This window comes from Mesoplodon mirus, assembly GCF_964341445.2.
Source record: "Mesoplodon mirus genome assembly, chromosome: 3".
NCBI lineage: Eukaryota > Metazoa > Chordata > Mammalia > Artiodactyla > Ziphiidae > Mesoplodon > Mesoplodon mirus.
In genome coordinates, this window is record NC_138978.1 from 162,917,375 (window position 1) to 162,937,881 (window position 20,507).

General features: G+C 35.9%; 1 protein-coding gene across 1 annotated transcript in view; it reads right to left on the reverse strand.

The window, feature by feature from the left end:
* TDRD5 (tudor domain containing 5) overlaps positions 1-20,507 on the reverse strand; it is an 88,472-nt gene that overhangs the window by 47,922 nt on the left and 20,043 nt on the right. The window contains exons 5-6 of the mRNA XM_082614686.1: positions 12,400-12,483; positions 9,071-9,127 (exon numbers count right to left, since the gene is read on the reverse strand). Of these exons, the coding sequence (XP_082470812.1) occupies positions 9,071-9,127; positions 12,400-12,483 (141 nt within the window). The remainder of the gene's footprint in view (positions 1-9,070; positions 9,128-12,399; positions 12,484-20,507) is intronic.

The window sequence follows — 20,507 nt, forward strand, 5'->3', positions numbered from 1 at the left end:
TACAACACTGAATTAAAGCCATGCGAATGGACATGGTAGCCCTGATTTTAGGGGGAAAGTGTCCAGTGTTTTACTAAGTATGACAAGTATAGGTTTTTCATAGCTATCCTTTACCAGGTTGAGGAAGTTCAGTTCTATTCCTACTTTTCTGAGAGTTTTGATTACAAATGGGTATTAAATTTTGGTAATTCTTTTTCTGCATCTACTAAAATGATCATATGGTTTTCTTCCTTATTCTGTTAACATGGTGAATTATGTTAATTCCTTTTGAAATGTTACTCCAACCTGTATTGCTGGGAGAAAATACCCTCTTGTTCACATATTGCTGGATTCAGTTTACTATTATTTTGTAATATTTTTTATCCTATGTTATGATAAACATGATCTAATTGGGTTTTTTGGTAATGTCTATGTCAAGTTTTGGTAGCAGGATAATGTATTCATAGAAAATAGTCCCCAACTCATTCTATTTTATGAAAGAAACAATGTATGATTAATATAATTTCCTCCTTAAAAGTTTGACAGAATTCACCAATAAAACCATATGGGCCTGGAGTTTTTTCTTCTTCTCCCTTCTTTTGTGGAGAGGTGTTTTGCTTTGTTTTTTTTAAATAACAAAAATCCATTTCTTGATACTTACAGGGATATTCAGATTTTCTATTTCATCTTGCCTCAGTTGGGTAATTTGTGTCTTTTGAGGAATTTGTCCATTCCATCTAAGTTGTCAAATGATAGGCACAGTTGTTCATAATATTTCCTTATTGTCCTTTTAGTATCTGTATAACTTATAACGATATAATCTTTCCTGATATTGGTGTTTGTGTCCTCTCTTTTTTTCTAATTTAACTAGTTAATGGTTTATCAGTTTTGGTGATCTTACAAAGAATCAATATTTGGCTTTGTTAATTGTTGCTATTTTATTAATGTCTATTCTTGACTTTATTATTTCTTTTCTCCTACTACTTTGACTTTACTTCGCTCCTCCCTTTTCTAGACTTCTTAAGGTAGACCTTCAGGTCAATGATGATTTTATACCTTCCTTTTCTTCTAATTTAGGCATTTTAGAGCTATAAATTTCTCTTTGAGCACTGTTTTAGCTGCATCTCACAATTTTTGACATGTTATATTTTCATTTTCAATTGGAAATATTTTCAAATTTCCCTTGTGATTCTGTCTTTAATAAGTTATTTAGCTACATTCAATATCCTGTAATAAACCATAATGCAAAAGAGTATGAAAAAGTACACATATATATGTATAACTGAATGACTTTGCTGTACACCCAGACACTAACACAACATTGTAAATCAACTATACTTCAATTAAAAAAAATAAGTTATTTAGAAGAAAACTGTTTGATTTCCAAATTATCTGGAGGGTTAATTCTTAGGTAATTCATTGTATTGATTTGTAATTTAATTCCATCTTAAAGAACATACTCTGTAAGATTTCAGTATTTTGAAATTTGTTGAGACTTATTCCATGGCCAACTACATGGTCCATCTTGGCAAATGTTCCATGTGTACCTGAACAGAATGTGTATTCTGCAGTTGTTGGTACAGTGTTCTATAAAAGTCAAACAGATCATGATGGTAGAGAGTGTGGTTCAGATTTTCTATGTCCTTATTCATTTTTTTTGACTATTTTATTAAATGCCAGAAAGAGAAAACCCCTATAATTGTGGAGTTAAATCATAATTAATTCTGTCAGCTTTTAGATCATTTATCTTAAAGCACTATTAGGTGAATACACATTTGACTGCTGTGTCTTCCTAATTAACCGTTTACCCTTATGAAATGTCCCTCTATCTCTGATAATACACTTTGCCTAGGATTCTGACTTTACCTGATTTTTTTTAGTCACTTCGATTCTTTTATGCTTACTGTATGTATGATATATATTTTTCATCTTTTACTTTCAACCAATCTGTATCTTTTTACTAACAACGTATTTCATGTGGACAGCATTTAGTTGCATCTTTCTTTTTCATTCCATCTCATAACTTCATTAATTGTAATATATACTCCACTACATTTGTGAAATTATTAATATAATTGGACTTACAGATACCATTTTTTAAATTGAAGTATAGTTGGTTTACAATGTTGTGTTAGTTTCAGGTGTACAGCAAAATGATTCAGTTTATATACATACATATTTTTCAGATTCTTTTCCTTATAGGTTATTACAAGATATTGAACATAGTTTCCTGTGCTATACAGTAGGTCCTTGTTGTTTACCTATTTTATATATATTAATGTGTGTCTGTTAATCCCAAACCCCTAATTTATCCCTCCCTCCCTTTCCCCTTTGGTAACCTATGTAATCTATGTCTGTGAGTCTGTTTCTGATTTGTAAATAAGTTCATTTGTATCATTCTTTAGATTCCACAGATAAGTGTTATCATACGATATTTGTCTTTCTCTGACTTACTTCACTTGGTATGATAACCTCCAGGTCCATCCATGTTACTGCAAATGGCATTATTTTGTTCTTTTTTATGGCTGAGTAATATTCCATTGTATATATATATATATATATATATATATATATATATATATATATATATATATATACCCCACATCTTTTTTATTCATCTGTTGATGGACACTTAGGTTGCTTCCATGTCTTGGCTATTGTAAACAGTGCTACAATGAACACTGGGGTGCATCTATCTTTTTGAATTATGATTTTCTCCAGATATATGCTCAAGAGTGGGATTGCTGGGTCATATGGTAGCTCCATTTTTAGTTTTTTAAGGAACCTCCATACTGTTTCTCAATAGTGGCTGTACCAATTTACATTCCCACCAACAGTGCAGGAGTGTTACCTTTTCTCCACACCCTCTCCAGCATTTATTATTTGTAGACTTTTTGATGATTGCCATTCTGACTGGTGTGAGGTGATCCCTTATTGCATTTGCATTTCTCTAATAATTAGCAATGTTGAGCATCTTTTCATGTGTCTGTATGTCTTCTTTGGAGAAATGCCTATTTAGGTTTTCTGCCCATTTTTTGATTGGGTTGTTTGTTTTTTTTATAATGAGCTGTATGAGCTGTTTGTATATTTTGGAAACTGAGCTCTTGTTGTTCACATTGTTTGCAAATATTTTCTCCTATACAGCTAACATTTTTGCTATTTAATTTCTGCTAATCCCATTTGTATTTTGTTTCTCTCAAATTCTGTTCCTTTGTTGTCCTTCAAGCAAAACAGCTGAACAGTAAACCCTGTCTTCCTTTGAGTTTACTGAGTATTTTTATACAATTCCATTTTAATTTATCTATTGGCTTTATAGCTAACTCTGAATTATTTATTGTTCTATACATCCTTAACTTTTCAGTCTTACTGTACTGCTTCACATAAAACACAAGAACCTTGCAAACTATAGTTCCATGTACTGCCCCTCCACTCATTATGCTATGGTTTTCACAAATATTACATCTACATGTTACAAACCCAATTATACAGTGTTATAATTTTTGTTTTAAACAATCATATACTTAATTGATTTTTTTAAAAGTCTTTGATATATACCCACACATTTACCATTTCCTGTGTTCTTCAATCCTTCCTATAGATTCAAATACAATCTGGCATCATTTCCTTCAGCCTGAAGAATATTCTTTAGAATTTCCTATAATGCAGGGCTGCTTACAATTAATTACCCATTTTTGATTATCTGAAAATACCTCTACTTTACCTTCATTCTTCGAAGTTCTTGAAAGATACTACCGAGATACTATACTACTGGAAATAAAAAATTGGACAAAGAGTGGGGGTTTTTTGAAAACTTTAAAGATGTCATTCCACTGTCTTCTAGCCTTTACTGGTCCTAATGAGAGGTCAGCCATCATATTTAACATTGTTCCCCTCTATGGCAATGTGTCATTTTTCTTTAGTTGCATGATTTTCTAATTACTTTGTGTTTTCTGCAGTTTGACTACAATGTGCCTATGTAAGATTTTCTTTGTATTCATTTTGTGGGCTTTTCTGGGCTTCTTAAATCTGTAAACTCTTTCATAAAATTTACAAAATTTTCAACCATTATTTTCTCAAGAATTTTTTCTCTTTTCATTTTTTCTCCTTACCATCTTTCTCTCATCACAATTACACATATGTCAGGCCACTTGGTATAGTCCCACAGGTCTCTCAGATTCTGCTTTTTTTTTGGCCACGCCACACGGCTCACAGTACCTCTCAGTTCCCCAATCACGGACTGAACCTGGGCCACAGCAGTGAAAGCACCAAATCCTAACCACTATACCACCAGGGAACTCCCAGATTCTGCTTTAAAAAAAATTTTTTTTCATTTATTTTCTCTCTCTGTTCTTCAGATTGGATCATTTCTACCAATCTGTTCTGGGGTTCACTGATGCTTTCTTCTGCCATTTCCAATTTGTTCTTAAGACACTGCAGTGAATTTACTTCAGATATTTTATTTTCAACTCTAGAAAATCATTTGACTTTATAATTTCTTTTTCCCCACTGAGGTTTCTTATCTGTTCATTTAGTGTGAACATATATTGCTTTACACTCTTTTTAATGTGGTTTTAAGAATTCTTTAAAACATTTTTGCTAACTTCAATATCTGCATCATCTCGGGATCAGTTTCCATTGATTATTTTTTCTCTTCACCAAGGGTCACAACAAGAACATGGGTTCTTGTTTCTTAATCTATCCAGTAATTTTGGTTTGTAGCCTGGACATCATAATAGGTAAGCTGTAGAGACTATGGAATCTTTTACAGTCCTTCTAAGAGTACTGCTTTTTGCTTAGTTTTAGCTGGGAGTTAACTTGATTAATCTTAAATTCTGACTTAAATTCTTAAATTCTGACTCCCTGTGGTGGGCAACAACTGAAATAGATTCAGTTCTTTTAGCCTTACTAGGCTGCTTTGAGGCTGCCCCAGGCATGTGTAGTTCAACAGTCAGAGATCTGAGCAGAATTTATGTGCAGAATTGTAGCTCTCTCCATCCTATGATTTCTCCTCTCATTTTTCAGCTGCTTATGTAGCTCCAAATCAGAAGCCAGTAAAACTTCTGATTTCTATTCAATCTCCAATTCCAAACAATGTATGGGGCCTGCCATCAGGCCAAAATCCAGGCAAACAAAAAGGTGCCATTCCCTCCTCCAGGTGCTGACTCCTTTCCAGTTTCTGCCTGCTTTTGGACAATTTCTAGTACCTTCAGAGAGTGATTTTGCATATTTTGTCCAGAACTTATAATAATTATCTTCAGGATTGTTCCAATATAGGCTACTCAGACATAATATTACCTTAATTTATTTGCATGCCTGAGTTTCTCACTAGATTTCAAAAACCTTAGTGACAGAGCCTTTTATGCCTGGATCCCCAGTGCCTCCCTCATTTATTTTGACTTTCAAAATGTTCCTCATTTTTACCTACTGTTTTTCTTAGGGCATTAGCTGTTATATTTTTTGCTCTTGTAATCTTTGAAGTTTAATCTTCATTTCTGAAATGATTTTTCCTTTTATTTATAATTCTTCCCTGAGTACTGTTCACCTTATTTCCAAATTCGTGTAATTCAGATTTATGTTGTTCTTTCATGTTTTGTATCACTTTCTTAACATATATTTTTGAAAAAGTAGGTTTCAGTTTTGATCTTTATTAGGGACATGTCTTTCTGACATGCTTTTATTGTCAGTAGATACGTTATTCTGCTCCTTATTCTTTTTTTCTTAAGACAGTGATGCAATTTGACCCTGATCCTCTTCTGTTGAAATTCACTGAATTGTGAAATTCATTTTCCTGACTTACAGGACGTCATTCTGGATTGCTTTCTGCTTCACAGAGCCCCTCCTTCCATTGTTTTCATACACTGTTTAAAAATACAGTAGGGGACTTCCCTGGTGGCGCAGTGGTTGGGAGTCTGACTGTCGATGCAGGGGACATGGGTTCGTGCCTCGGTCCAGGAGGACCCCACTTGCTGCGGAGTGGCTGGGCCCGTGAGCCATGGCCGCTGAGCCTGCGTGTCCGGAGCCTGTGCTCCGCAGCGGGAGAGGCCACAGCAGTGAGAGGCCTGTGTTCCGCCAAAAAAAAAAAAAAAAAAATACAGTAGGTTAATTTTGAAATTTCCTGGCTCTTTTCCCTTCATACTACTTACATCTAAGACTTCTCTTTTTCTACTGTCCGTATCCTGCTCAATTTTTCATTCGTGTCTGTAAGGGAGCTCTGGCTGGTCAGTTTCAAGAATTCACAGGAGCTATGGTCCTCCAGCCCTACTCAACTCTTACCATGAAACATTCTCTGCTATTAGATAAGTCAAAATATCATCCAGTTTCAGCTGCTGTTTTCAAAATGGCTTGCTGTACACTCTAGTGAATACCTGATGGCTATTTTGCAATTCTTTTGTCCCTAGGTCCATCAGACATTGGCTCTCTTGCCTCCCTGTTTTCTCCTGGCACAGACATTGATATTATGAGGCTCTTGTGGCTGCTGCTGGTTACTCTCCAGCAATTATTCATGGGAGATATATTACCCAATTTTGTTATAAGTATTGTCTGTGGATTTTTTGTCTTGCTATCTAGTTTCTCTGACTGTTGTTAAGTGGCACTTCAGGAAGATCCAAAAACTATGCTGCCACTGCACCATCTTCCCTTCAATTAGCAATTTAACAAAGGATCTTGAAAGAATGGCAGACTGGTGCCCAGGTATTTCAAGAGGACAAATCACACAGGTAGCTTTTATAACATGTTGGATAAATAAAGGGTTAGTAAGTGTTACTACAAGTTAGAATAAAGGTTAAATTAAATCTATACTTATTATATATTTCTAATAATAATGTTGAATTTCTGCTGAAGTCTTTTTACTAAGAAGGGCAAAGAGCTTCCCTGTAACATTAAAAGGTTTGTTTTACAGACTCACAGACTTAGAGAATGAACTTATGGTTAGCAAGGGGAAAGGCGGGGTGGGGGAAGGACAGATTGGGAGTTTGGGATTGACATGTACACACTGCTATATTTAAAATAGATAACCAACAAGGACCTACTGTATAGCACAGGGAACTCTGCTCAATATTCTGTAATAACCTAAATGGGAAAAGAATTTGAAAAAGAATAGATACATGTATATGTATAACTGAATCACACTGCTGTACACCAGAAACTAACACCACATTGTTAAGCAACTATACTCCAATATAAAAACAAATCCTATTAAAAAAAAAAGGTTTATTTTAATTTCTCCAAGATTGTTAACTTTTAATCTTAACTCCATGAATTTTTATTACAGGAAGCTACTTTTGCTAAAATGTTAGTTGTAGAAAACTATTCACTTTGAGTTGTGAATCTGGCATAGGAAGTTTATTTTTACCCATAAATTTTGTGACAATTAAGTCATATTCTATTACTTTATTACTCTATTTTACACTTTATTCTTTTTATTTATTTGTTTATTTATTTTTGGCTGTGTTGGGTCTTCATTGCTATGTGTGGGCTTTCTCTAGTTGTGGCGAGTGGGGGCTACTCTTCGTTGCAGTATGCGGTCTTCTCATTGTGGTGGCTTCTCTTGCTGCACTGCATGGGCTCTAGATGCAGAGGCTTCAGTACTTGTGGCACACAGGCTCAGTAGTTGTGGCTCGCGAGCTCTAGAGCACAGGCTCACTAGCTGTGGCGCGTGGGCTTAGCTGCTCCGAGGCATGTAGGATCTTCCCGGCCCGGGGCTCGAACCCATGTCCTCTGAATTGGCAGGCAGATTCTTAACCACTGAGCCACCAGGGAAGTCCCTACACTTTATTCTGTAATTTCATTTTTAGATAAGTGACTTGACTTGTTAATCCAAAAAACATCAAGACTCTTTGTTTTAGCTTTCTCTCATGGGCCTATTTGAAATAAACTTTTTGGCTCTAAAAGATTCATTTCTTTAAATTCACAATGTGAAATTAAGTTTTCTCCATCACTGAGGGATGATATGCATCTTTTCTAAGTTTTCTTTTTTTTATTCTACTATGAGTTTTAACAGTTATCAAACAATTACTATGTGGCAGGCACTGTTCTAATTACTTTATTTTAAGCCGTTTAAACTTGACAAAACTCTATTATAAAGTAGGTAATATTATTCTGACTTTACGTATCATCTATGAAATAGCACATAGAAGTGATGTATCTTAACCATTATGCTATGTAGTATCTCACAACATCCGTGTTCATATGTACAAATATATGATAGTGTTCATGACATAGTAGTTAAGAGTTAGGATAGTAAAGCCAGACTGCCAGGGTTTCAAATCCTGGCTCCCCTCATTATTGGCTACCTGACCCTTAGGCAAGTTACTTTTCTGTGTCTCACTCTGTTGTGAAAACAAATGAACTTCTATAAGAAAGGCATTCCAAATAGAGACTGGCACACCTAACCATTTTTTAAAATTGGGTATATGGCAGTATCTGAATTATCATTCTGCAATGTGATTTTTTTCACTAAAACATAATTGTTCCAAAAATGATTCACGTTGCATGGATGAAATCTAGTTCATTTATTTTCTCTGCTACATATTACTCCATTGTATAAATGTCAATCTCAATTTATTTATCCATTCTCCTACTGAGAGCCATCTAATTTGTTTCCAGTTTTTTACTATGCTGCAATGTGCGTGTCATATGTATGTCTTCATGTGCACGTTTAAGAGTTTCTCTAAAGTGTATCTGTAGAAGTATTAATAGAACTCCTGAATCATCAGGGGTGCATATCCTCAAGTAAAGTGATATTGCCAAAATGCTCTCCAAAGGGGTTTTGTCCCACAAGCAGTGTATGAGTTATTCTGTTTCTCCATATCCCCACTGACACTTAGTATTATCAGACATGAAAAATAATTTTTATTCTAATAATATAACAATAGTAGTAAAAATATTCTTCCTATGCATAATGAAGTATTTATTAAGAATCAGATTCTTAACTCTTTTAGTAAATAAGAGGCCACCAAAATGCAAAGCAAGATGTTTAAGTTCTAGAGCATAGACTTGGAGGATCCAAGGAATAGCAACAAAATTTCTATCAATCATGAGAAACATAAGCAAGCCATAAAAAAACATGGTTGGTGAAAAAGAAAACACTCACCTCAAACTCTCCAAGAAGTTTAGAAATAAGTAAACCCTCTGGAAACTTGGATACAACCTAATAAATAGAAGATTGAAATACAATATAAATAGACACCACTGGAATGCTGGGTGACAAAATATCAAAATAAGAAAGTATAAATTTAAATAGTAACAAGGCAAAAATAACATTATTATTGAGTGAATGAATTTAAGTCACAGTATTGTTTTAAAAAACAGTTTCCAGGTTTTTAAAAAAAATATTTATTTATTTGGCTGTACCAGGTCTTAGTTGCGGCATGCGGGATCTTAGTTGCGGCATGCGGGATCTTCGATGCGGCGTGAGGGATCTTTAGTTGTGGCATGCAGGATCTTTTTAGTTGAGTCATGAGGGATCTTTAGATGTGGCATGTGGGATCTTTTAGATGTGGCATGTGGGCTTTTAGTTGTGGCATGCAGGATCTAGTTCTCTGACCAGGGGCTGAACTCAAGCCCCCTGCACTGGGAGCACAAAGTCTTAACCACTGGACCACCAGGGAAGTCCCAGTTTCCAGTTTTAAAGAAAGTTATAACAACCAAAAAAGGCAGTGAATTCCAAAATTTCCAGAGTTCAGAAATCATTCTTGTATAATACTGCAATGCCACAACTCCCCAGAAATTCCTATACATAGTTCTTTAGCTCAGCTAACATAATTAGCTTTAGCTCACATAAAATAAATATTCTATGGCATAATTTCAAGCATTCTAAATGGCAGAAAAGAAATACAATGCACACTATAGAAAATGTTGGAAAACATAGTTAAACAAAGATAGTAGCCATTATTGTCCATATGCACATAAAAATACCTTTACTGAATATGAAAATAAGGTCATTACTTCTCCAGCTTTTTAGTATCATATCTTCTTTCCATATCAGTAAATATAGATCAACATGTTTCCTAGTGAAACTGAGCAGGACCCTGTTGGGCTCCTGGGCACAGAAGCCTTTCCATGTCCCCCGTTGCTTGTAGGGAACAGACTCCAGCTTCCATGACCTTACTGAGTTCCAAAGGGCAGATATGAACAGCTGCTAATCCAGGAAGGGAAGGGATGCAGAGTCAAGGGAGAAACAGCCAAGAAAAAACAGTGCAGCCTTGGAACAGTGTCCTGGTTCTGCCGCAAGGGATATACATAACAATGTCTTTAAGCTCTTCATAGAATTAAAACATAACAAATGGAAGACGTCAGCATTCTTCATACCAGAGAAGACCACCTGAGGCCACACTAAAGGAACCAGAAAAGCTCTTCAAGAAGATTACCTGAGACGAGATTAAAGGAATGCAGCCCCTTCACACACCTTAATCTTATCAGCAACCCCACCCTTGAACTGTTGCCATAAAACTCCTCACCAGACTCCCCTGGGTCGGGACACATAGTTTTCAAGGCACGAGCCTGCTGTGTCCCCCTTTGCCTGGCAAAGCAATAAAGCTATTCTTTTCTACTTCACCCAAAACTCTATGTCTCCGAGATTCAATTTGACACAAGAGTACAGAGGCTGGGCTTTCAGTATCATTAACTATACTTTCTTCAAACAGTCAATATAATAAAATTTATTTATTTAATTATGTATGGCTGTTTCCTGTTTCTCATCATCACAAATATTGCAACAATTATCTTCATACTTGCATTTTGCATACTTGTGCAAATATTTTTAGGATAAATTCCTAGAAGCGGACTTGTTTTATCCCAATAAGGTATAAAAAGCTTTGTGTTTTCCTAGACCTTTCCAGATATTATATCTTATTAAAAATTCTAATTCAACCTTCAGAAAAATATAAAGTAAAAATTATTCCAAAATCCTATGATCCAGAGACAGTTGTTGTTGCATTTCAGAAAACATCCTTTCAGAAACCTTTTTATGCACACACATACTCACATTACAGTTTTTACATGAAAGGACAATACTAAACGTGCTATTCTATAAAACCTGTTTTTAAAGTCCAACAATATACCAAGAAGATACTTCCATGTAAATTAATCGAGATACACCTAAACCTTCTTTTTTTTTTTTTTTTTTGCGGTACACGGGCCTCTCACTGTTGTGGCCTCTCCCGTTGCGGAGCACAGGCTCCGGATGCGCAGGCCCAGCGGCCATGGCTCACAGGCCCAGCCGCTCCACGGCATGTGGGATCTTCCCGGACCAGGGCACGAACCCGTGTCCCCCTGCATCGGCAGGCGGACTCTCAACCACTGCGCCACCAGGAAAGCCCCTAAACCTTCTTATGAACCACATGATACTCCCTAGTTTGGGTGGATAATGTAAGCAATTCTTTTTTCAATGAATGCTTAATTTTTGTCTAGTTTTTTGTTACCATAAAAAAAAGTCATATTGAACACCCTTAAATAAATAAATAATTGTTAATAAGTAAATAATTGTTGGACACTTAGTCAAATGTCCAAACAAAAAAACAGGGCCTGAATGCACCAAGGTTTTTGCATTTCTCCCAGTAAAACCACAACAGCTGAAACAGAATAAAATAAGGCAGTCTAAGAGTTGTAACGATACTCTTGACCATTCAAGTCAGAATTAACAGCTCCCACCAAAATTTTAAACATACATACCCTTTGGCCCAACACAAAACAGCCAAAGAGTTTTCACAAATTAATGAGGAGAAACAATAAATTAGGCCAAGGACATGAACATGCAATTCACATAAGAAATGTAAATGGCGATTAAGCATATGAAAAGATGCTCAGTGTAAAAATCAAGAGGTATAAGTTAAAACAACATGATTGGATAGTGACATTTTACTGTCAGTGGGAGTGTAAATTTGCTCAAACCTTTTAGAGGGCAATTTAGTAATATTTATCAAAACAAAAATATTCAATACCTTTGGCAACTCTACTTCTAGATAAATGTTCAAGGACATTAACTGCAGCATTTTTTAATAGCCAAGGCTAGAAATAACCCAAATGTTAATAACGGATTTCATAAATGAAATACGGTATACCAACACAATGGGATACCATGCACTGTTTAGAATAATACTTGACATACATACATATAAACCTGGTATTGGAAAGATCTTCAACTTTTAACAATGATTTATTGGGGTGAGGGGAAGAAAAGAGAATTTTTGGAGGAACTTACATTTTCTAAATAATTTTGAGAACTTTAAAAATGTTTAGGAGTATGAAATTTATTTTTTTCTAATCTTAAAAAATTAGCCACTCCATTTGTAATATATTTGAAAAGATCAGGAATAAATATAAAACTAAAATATTTGTAGGCAAATTAAAATTAACCACAAATGATACCCAAATGTATAATCAATTATTCTCATCCATTTCCCAGAAACAGCAAACACTTACAAATTTTATCTTATGTTTTAGCTCTGGATTGATAGTCCCTCCAGGTCCAGTTTGTGCAATAACTGATTTGAAGGTATTCTCCAACTATGAAAAAAGGGGAAAAAATTTTCAAGTTACAGTCAAAAAAAAAAATAGTCAAAGATAAATCTGAACAGTATTAAAGGAAACATCTATCAAAGGAAACGTACGTCAATCAAATGGAAGAATAGTGTTCCTAAGAGGCACTGTAACATTTCATACCCTATAAAATACATTTAGAGTTGATGGACTCTTTTTTTTAATATAGTTTTTAAAATTTTTATTGGGCTATAGTTGATTTACAATGTTGTGTTACTTTCTGCTGTACAGCAAAGTGAGTCAGTTATACATATACATATATCCATTCTTTTTTAGAGTCTTTGCCCATATAGGTCATTACAGAGTACTGAGTAGAGTTCCCTGTGCTATACAGTAGGCCCTTATTTGTTATCTATTTTATATAGAGTAGTGTGTATATGTCAATCCCAATCTCCCATTTATCCCTTCCCCACTTCCGCCCTGGTAACCATAAGATTGTTTTCTACATCTGTAACTCTATTTCTGTTTTATAAATAAGTTCATTTGTACCATTTTTTTAGATTCCACATATAAGCAATATCATATGATATTTGTCCTTTCCTGTCGGACTTACTTCACTCAGTATGACAATCTCTAGGTCCATCCATGTTGCTGCAAATGGCATTATTTCATTCTCTCTCTTTTTTTTTTTTTAACATATAGACTTTTTAATGTAGAAAGGTTTGAGGGTTTTTTGTTTGTTTGTTCAGGTTTTTTTTTTTTGGCCACACAGCTTGTGAGATCTTAGTTCCCTGACCAGGGATCGATTCTAGGCCCTCAGCAGTGAAAGAGGGGAGTCCTAACCACTGGACCACCAGGGAATTCCCTCGTCCTTTTTTATGTAGTTGGACTCTTTATAAAACTAAACACTGAAATTTTCCAGGATAATTAACATTCTCTATAACAACTAGATTGAGTCTTCAATTACAAAATCCCATACTCTTTTTTTTTATGCTTTTATTTATTTTTGACTGCATTGGGTCTTCACTGCTGCACGCGGGCTATCTCTACCTGTGGTGAGTGAGGGCTACTCTTCATTGCAGTGCACGGGCTTATGTGGTGGCTTCTCTTGTTGCGGAGCACAGGCTCTAGGCATGCGGGCTTCAGCAGTTGTGGCTCGCAGGCTCTAGAGCGCAGGCTCAGTAGTTGTGGCGCACGGGCTTAGCTGCCCCGCAGCATGTGGGATCTTCCCAGACCAGGACTCGAACCCATGTCCCCTGCACTGGCAGGTGGATTCTTAACCACGGCACCACCAGGGAAGCCCCCAAATCCCATACTTTTACCCAGTAAAGATTTTTGTTACTAATTTTCTTCTGTTTATAAAATTATTCAATGTTTATTAAACACATTATTTAATGCAGATTAGAGATGGGATGGTGGAAGGTCCCTGGGAGCCAGGAATGAGAGTGAGCCAGGGCACCAGTGGAATGTCTTGCCTTAAGGAGACAGGAAGGAGAGCTCCTGCTGTTGTAGTAGAAATGAAGAGGGCTTCCCTGGTGGCACAGTGGTTAAGAATCTGTCTGCCAATGCAGGTGACACGGGTTCAAGCCCTGGCCAGGGAAGATCCCACATGCTGCGGAGCAACTAATTGAGCCTGCGCTCTAGAGCCCGCGAGCCACAACTACTGAAGCCCGTGCGCCTAGAGCTCGTGCCCTGCAACAAGCGAAGCCACCGCAATGAGGAGCCCGTGCAATGCAATGAAGAGTTAGCTCCCACTTGCCGCAACTAGAGAAAGCCCGGGTGCAGCAACGAAGACCCAACGCAGCCAAAAATAAATAAATTAATTAATTAATTTAAAAAAAAAAAAAGAAATGAAGAAGGACCAGTAGGGATACAGGAAGGCTCTGTAAATGTGGGTCAGCAGGTGGAGAGAGTTACTATCTGATAGCTTCAGTATTCTCTCTGTGAGTTCAGAAGCAAGGCCCACTCCTGAGAACAGCAGGAAAGGAAAGGGAGCTCAGACAGCTGAGAAAGTGGAAAAATAAAGTTGAGGAAAAAAATGGATGATTATCTAAACTCAACAGGTAGGCAGTAAAGATAGGTGAAGCCTGAGTTAAGATAGCAGGGGTCAGAGGATTTTAGTAGAGAGAAGCCAATGGCATAGAGAGGCCCCAATATGGTAAAAAGATGACGCATGGGAATAACTGAAAAAATAAGCTGGAAGCACAGGAAGTTAGGAGTAGAGAGTATCATGGAACATATCCAGATACCAAGGTCCAGTGAAGAGCCACAGAGTGGAAACCTAAAGTAGAATGAAAGGGTGGGAGGGAGACACAAGAGGGAGGAGATATGGGGATATATGTATATATATAACTGATTCACTTTGTTATAAAGCAGAAACTAACACACCATTGTAAAGCAATTATACTCCAATAAAGATGTTAAAAAAACAAACAAACAGGTGAATAAAATTTAACAGGAAAGCAAATAATAAAATTCAGGATATTTTTAAAATTATAAAAAGTAGAATGAAAGATCATGGAATTATATTTAGAGCTGATAAGTAAATGTAAAAAATATACATTAGAAAAAACACAAGGATATAAAGAAAAATACAAATCACCTAAAATCCTATCACATAGACATAATCACTATTAATTTATTCCTTCTAAACTTTTTTTTAATATTTCTTCATATTGCCACTTGGCCTGTCATTACTTACAAACTGTGTGACCTTTTAGGTTTCAGTTTCTTCATCTGAAAAATGAAGACAATCTCATTATCTCCTAAGGCTGACATGAAAGTAGGATCTGAGAAAGGGGGAATTAGATTCCTAAGATTATATAACTAACTTTCACAAAATGCCTCAGCCCTTGGTCTTAGGTTCTTTACATTTCTTCTGGATCTGCCATGGGATAATTCCCTAAAGCTCGCCCAGTGAACAATGGGAGAACCTAAAGATAATTGATTTTTCACATCCCAACATGCTCCCACCATTGAAGATTCAATACAACAACTTATTACAGTAAGTCCCCTACATACAAATGAGTTCCAAGAGCACATTTAGAAGTCCAAGTTGTTCGTTAAGTCCAACAAAGTTAGCCTAGGTACTATATAGAACTGTACTGTAATAGGTTTTTAACACTTTTCACACAAATAATACATAAAAAACAAACACACAAAAAAAAGAAAACATTTTTAATCTTACAGTACAGTACCTCAAAAAGTACAGTAGTACAGTACAACAGCTGGCATACAGGGGCTGGCATAGAGTGAACAGGCAAGAAGAGTTACTGACTGGAGGAGGGAAAGGAGGTGCGAGACGGTAGAGCTGAAGGATTGTCAGCAATAGGAGACAGAGGGCAAGCTGCAATTTCACTCACACCGGACGCTGATGGAATGCACATTCGCCTCTTTGAGAGTTCACAACTTGAAGGTTCGTATGTAGGGGGCTTACTGTAAATTACCACTGTGCTAGGTGTTTCAGGGGACAAAAAAAGGGTCACTTTTCACAGCTATACAAAAATTCACCAATTTTGATAAGTTTTTTTTTAATGCATGTTGATATGACAGCTGTCACGATACAATCTAACAAAATTGTTTCAAATGAAGCTAAAGACAACTAGGTGCTACTAGAGCCATCTTATGGAAAAAACCGAACGAACTTTTTAGCCAACCCAATATCTGCCGAGCCTGGGTTAAGATGTCAAAATGATAGGCTCTTAGCTAGGAACAGAATACATCTCAAGAAGATAAGAAAAAAATGTTGTTTGCCTCAAGCTAGATGAGTAAATTAAGCTGACTTTAAACTGAATGCGGTGACGGAGATTTTTTAAAGTCCAAGTAATCCTGGGAATATCTAGATAAGTAGATAAGTAGATAAGTAGAGGGTAAAAGTTATAATGTTGGGGGGAAAGTAGGAGTGGGAGATAATCAGTGATTGACATGAAGAAAGTAATCAAGAGGACACCCTGATTTCAACAATGCTTTAGTGTCAGATGCCTACACACCAAACAGAAAAAATGGACAATAAATCAAGTGAACAAAAGATCATAAATAGGGGCATAAATAAAGATGGAAACTAACCCACTATATATATATATATGCCATATTCAGATAGGAGCCTACAGAACCAGAGAAGTGGCAGAGAAGAGCTTTTTTTTTTTTTTTTCCAGAGAAGAGCTTTGAATCAAAAACATATACTCCTCAAAAAAGTAGATGAAGATATGAATAGGCAATGGATTAAAAATTAACACTAGCTGGCCAATAAAAGCATAAAGTTCAACCTCTAATAAACAGACATTAATAGTCAGATATAGTTATTTGCCTATCAAATTGGAATATTATTTTTACAATAATGCTCATTTATTCATTTAACCAATATGTACTGAACACAAACTATGTGCCTCACATTGTACTCAGCACTGAATATACAGGGGTAAATAAACTAGGTATGATCACTGCCCTCATGGAACTTGCAGTCTAGTGATGGGAGACCAACATGAGACAGTCATATAACTACATAATTACAATTATGATAAACATTATGAAAAACCCACAGAGTGTCATGATAGAATACTATGCCTGAAAGTGTTAGGAAAGCAATGTGAGATCTAACTTAGACTAGGGTTGGTGAGGAGGGAGAGGTCAGGGGAGGGTGTTCTGAAGAAGTGTCCATTTATACTGAGTACTAGCAAAGGTACAAGGAAAGAAGCACATACACATGCATCTTATGTGAGTGTTAACTGAAACAACTTTTATGGAGGACAACCTAACTACATACATGATAAGCTATAAAAGTACACGTTCCTTTAGATGTAGTGATTGCTCCTCTAGAATTTTATCCTGTGGAGTAACAGAGATATCTGCAAATTTGAGCAAGATTTTCATCAATAAGGTTATGTTTAATTGCAAAAATAGCAACAGCCTAAATCCCCAAGTTTATGTGGAATCTAGAAACATGGTACAGATGAACCAGTTTGCAAGGCAGAAATAGAGACACAGACATAGAGAACAAATGTATGGACACCAAGGGGGGAAAGAGGGGGTGGGATGAATTGGGAGATTGGGATTGACATATATACACTAATATGTATAAAATAGATAACTAATGAGAACTTGCTGTATAGCATAGGGTTTCTACTTTGCTATACAGTAGAAACCAACACAACATTGTAAAACAACTATACCCCAATAAAAAAAAATTAAAAAAATCCCCAAGTTAAAAAATTATGGCATATCCATAGTGCCATTAAAAATTATGTCACATTACAATATTTAACAATGTGGGATGTTCATAATTCATAATTCTGACTAAAAATGCAAGTCACAAACCTGAACCAGAATGATGCTAAATTTTTTTTTTTTAAAGAAAAAGTCAACTTTTCTGGGTGATAAAAGAATATGTGATTTTAATTTTCTTCTGTGCCTTCCTGTATTCAAATCTTTTGCAATCTATCTGTATTACTTTTGTAATAAGAGAAAAATTTTAAAAACATAGACACCTGGGTGATATTTAGAAACATGAGGGTGGAAGCATTTTGGAAGGAAGATACATGAAGCTAAAAGCAGAAAGGAAAAGAAGTTACATCTTAGAGGAATATACAGCAGACCTTTTGGCCATGTGGTAAAACAATACGTTTCTGATAAAGATCACAAAACTGGCACAGACACACATACAGAAGTGACGCTTTCAACTGCTCAAATATTTGCTAAGTATCTCATTTGACTAAAAACTAGGCAGTATGAAATTTGACTTGCCAAACTAAAAATTTCATCTGAACTCACAGGAAAATAGGCAGGGAACAGCTACTCTAAGTTGGCCAGAGAATGCAACTTCCAGAGAATTGCACTAAAGAACTACTACTGAAGGGCTCCTTTTGACAGTAATTGTTTAATAGATCCAGTTACTTGTTGAGGACACTTAATAGACACTGGAGCCAGGTCATCACGTGAAATTTAAAATCCTTCTTTTCTTATATTCAGTACCAATCACAGCATCTAATTCATGTAAAAACTATCAATTATTTGAGTGAAAAAGTTAGTTGCAAACTAAGACCCAGCCCTGATTTTTAATTCATTTAAGACCAGAACTTCTTTTATAATTCCAGGTGTACCTACTTTAAATCTCATGCTGAATATTACAATAAATTTTCTAAAAGTGGGGTAGGATGGGGTACTGATGAAATAAAATTATGTTAAGACAGGACAAGAAAAATTAAACATAAAATTCTCTCTCTGCGCATTTGAGCCACTACCTGCTTTACTGTGTATTATACATCTGCATTAAACATTAACTAGATCCCCTTAAAAGACACAGGAATGCCTACTTGCCAAAAAACAAAAATAAAAGCAAAAAACAATTTCCTCCTGGTTCCAGCAAAGTAACTCCTTAGGAGATAAAAATTCCTTTCTCAATCCTGTAGGGGGGTCACAACAACCTACTAATTGCCTTGTTGAACTATGTAAACTGTCAGTATGTTACTTTGATGTATAACCCTTTGTCTCAAACACTGATGTAACTGTGCCTTGACCTCTAACAGGTGGAACAGTTTTCAGAGCTTTCTGAAAGACTGCCTCCTGGGTTATAATTCTCAGGTTGGCTCAAATAAAATTTCCCATTTCTTTCTTAGATCGACTATTAATTTTTTTCATTGACAATACTCTTAGTTGTAAGGCTGGAGAACAAAGAAATGCCAGATCCCTGTTACTCTGACCAAACTCTCTTACGGGCAATAACCTGTTAATGGGAAGTGAAGTAACATCACTGTTAGCTGTAGTCTAGGTCTGTACACTAAGGCAGAGAATTCTGAAGAGCTGGGCTGGACAGTGTCTGAGGCTTCATTCATTAGAATGATAATAGCTAATCCATACTTGCCCATTCACATTTTCATCCCTCATCTAAACTTCCTCTGAAGGTCAAAATAAAGGAAATTGAATAGACTGTGGTAAATAGATTATTCATGTCTTGCAAAAACAGGGTTTAAATTTTTCTAACCATTTGCTTTTGTGAAATAAAGCAGGAAAATGGGAAAAGGTAGGATACTAATGAACAAGCCTGCCTGTTCCTCTTGCAGGTGAAAAAGAAACTCCAGTCCTCATTTTACAAAGGAGAAACTGATTGTTTTTTAAATGCTTTTTCTATGACAAAAATAATACACGTTTTTTATATACAAAAATAATATACAATTTAGAAAAATACATTTCTAGCCTATGACAGCCAAAATTCCTTCACTTCACTTGCTGAATACTGAAACGTTCAGGGTCCCAGTCTTTATTAACCTCCAAAGCTTTATCTCCCAATGGACCTCCAGCCCACAGATGACTCAGGAACCCAACAGGTCTTCTGGCCCTGGAGACTTGCCTGGCCTAGCACTCTGAGAGCATTACACAGGAGGCACAGAACACCATTTATATTAAAGTCACATTGATTTAGATTCTACTTAGTTACATCATTCAGACATGGTAAATGTGCTTCTAATTCAGAATTTCACCTTGGGCAACATCACGAGCCTGGCAAGTTTCTCTTTGGTGTCTAACCTTGTCACTTCTCTCCCCTCCAAATCTGCATGTAGAATTCCCATGATCCTTGGATCTTCTTTAGGGTAAATTAATCTTTTGATTTGTGTATATGCGTGTGTTACTATAAAATGGAGGTTTATGTTTTATTTATTCTTAGTGCAGATGAACAGTTTAATTGAAGTCTTTGGATGACTCTAATTTTGAGTAAGGCATTAGCACCAACAGTGGAAATGTTAGGCATTCCATTGCTGTTAGGGTCTTAGACGAAGGGAATTTGAGACAGATAAATATTTCAAAACTCATCAGAATGACTAGAAAACAGATAATGCTTATTCTGAATAATTATTTCTCTTGTGAACTTTCAAAATTTTTTCTATACAAAAAAAAAGTGAGCTGATCCTAATTTAAAGTTCATTGCTGCATTGCAATTTGAATAAAGCTTCTAAAGGCTATTATTTGAGTCTTCAGCTGGAAAAATGACACATCTAGTTGCCATGTGTTCACTAGAGTTAATTTCCTAAGACTTATTGAGCATCTCCTTAGCATAGTAG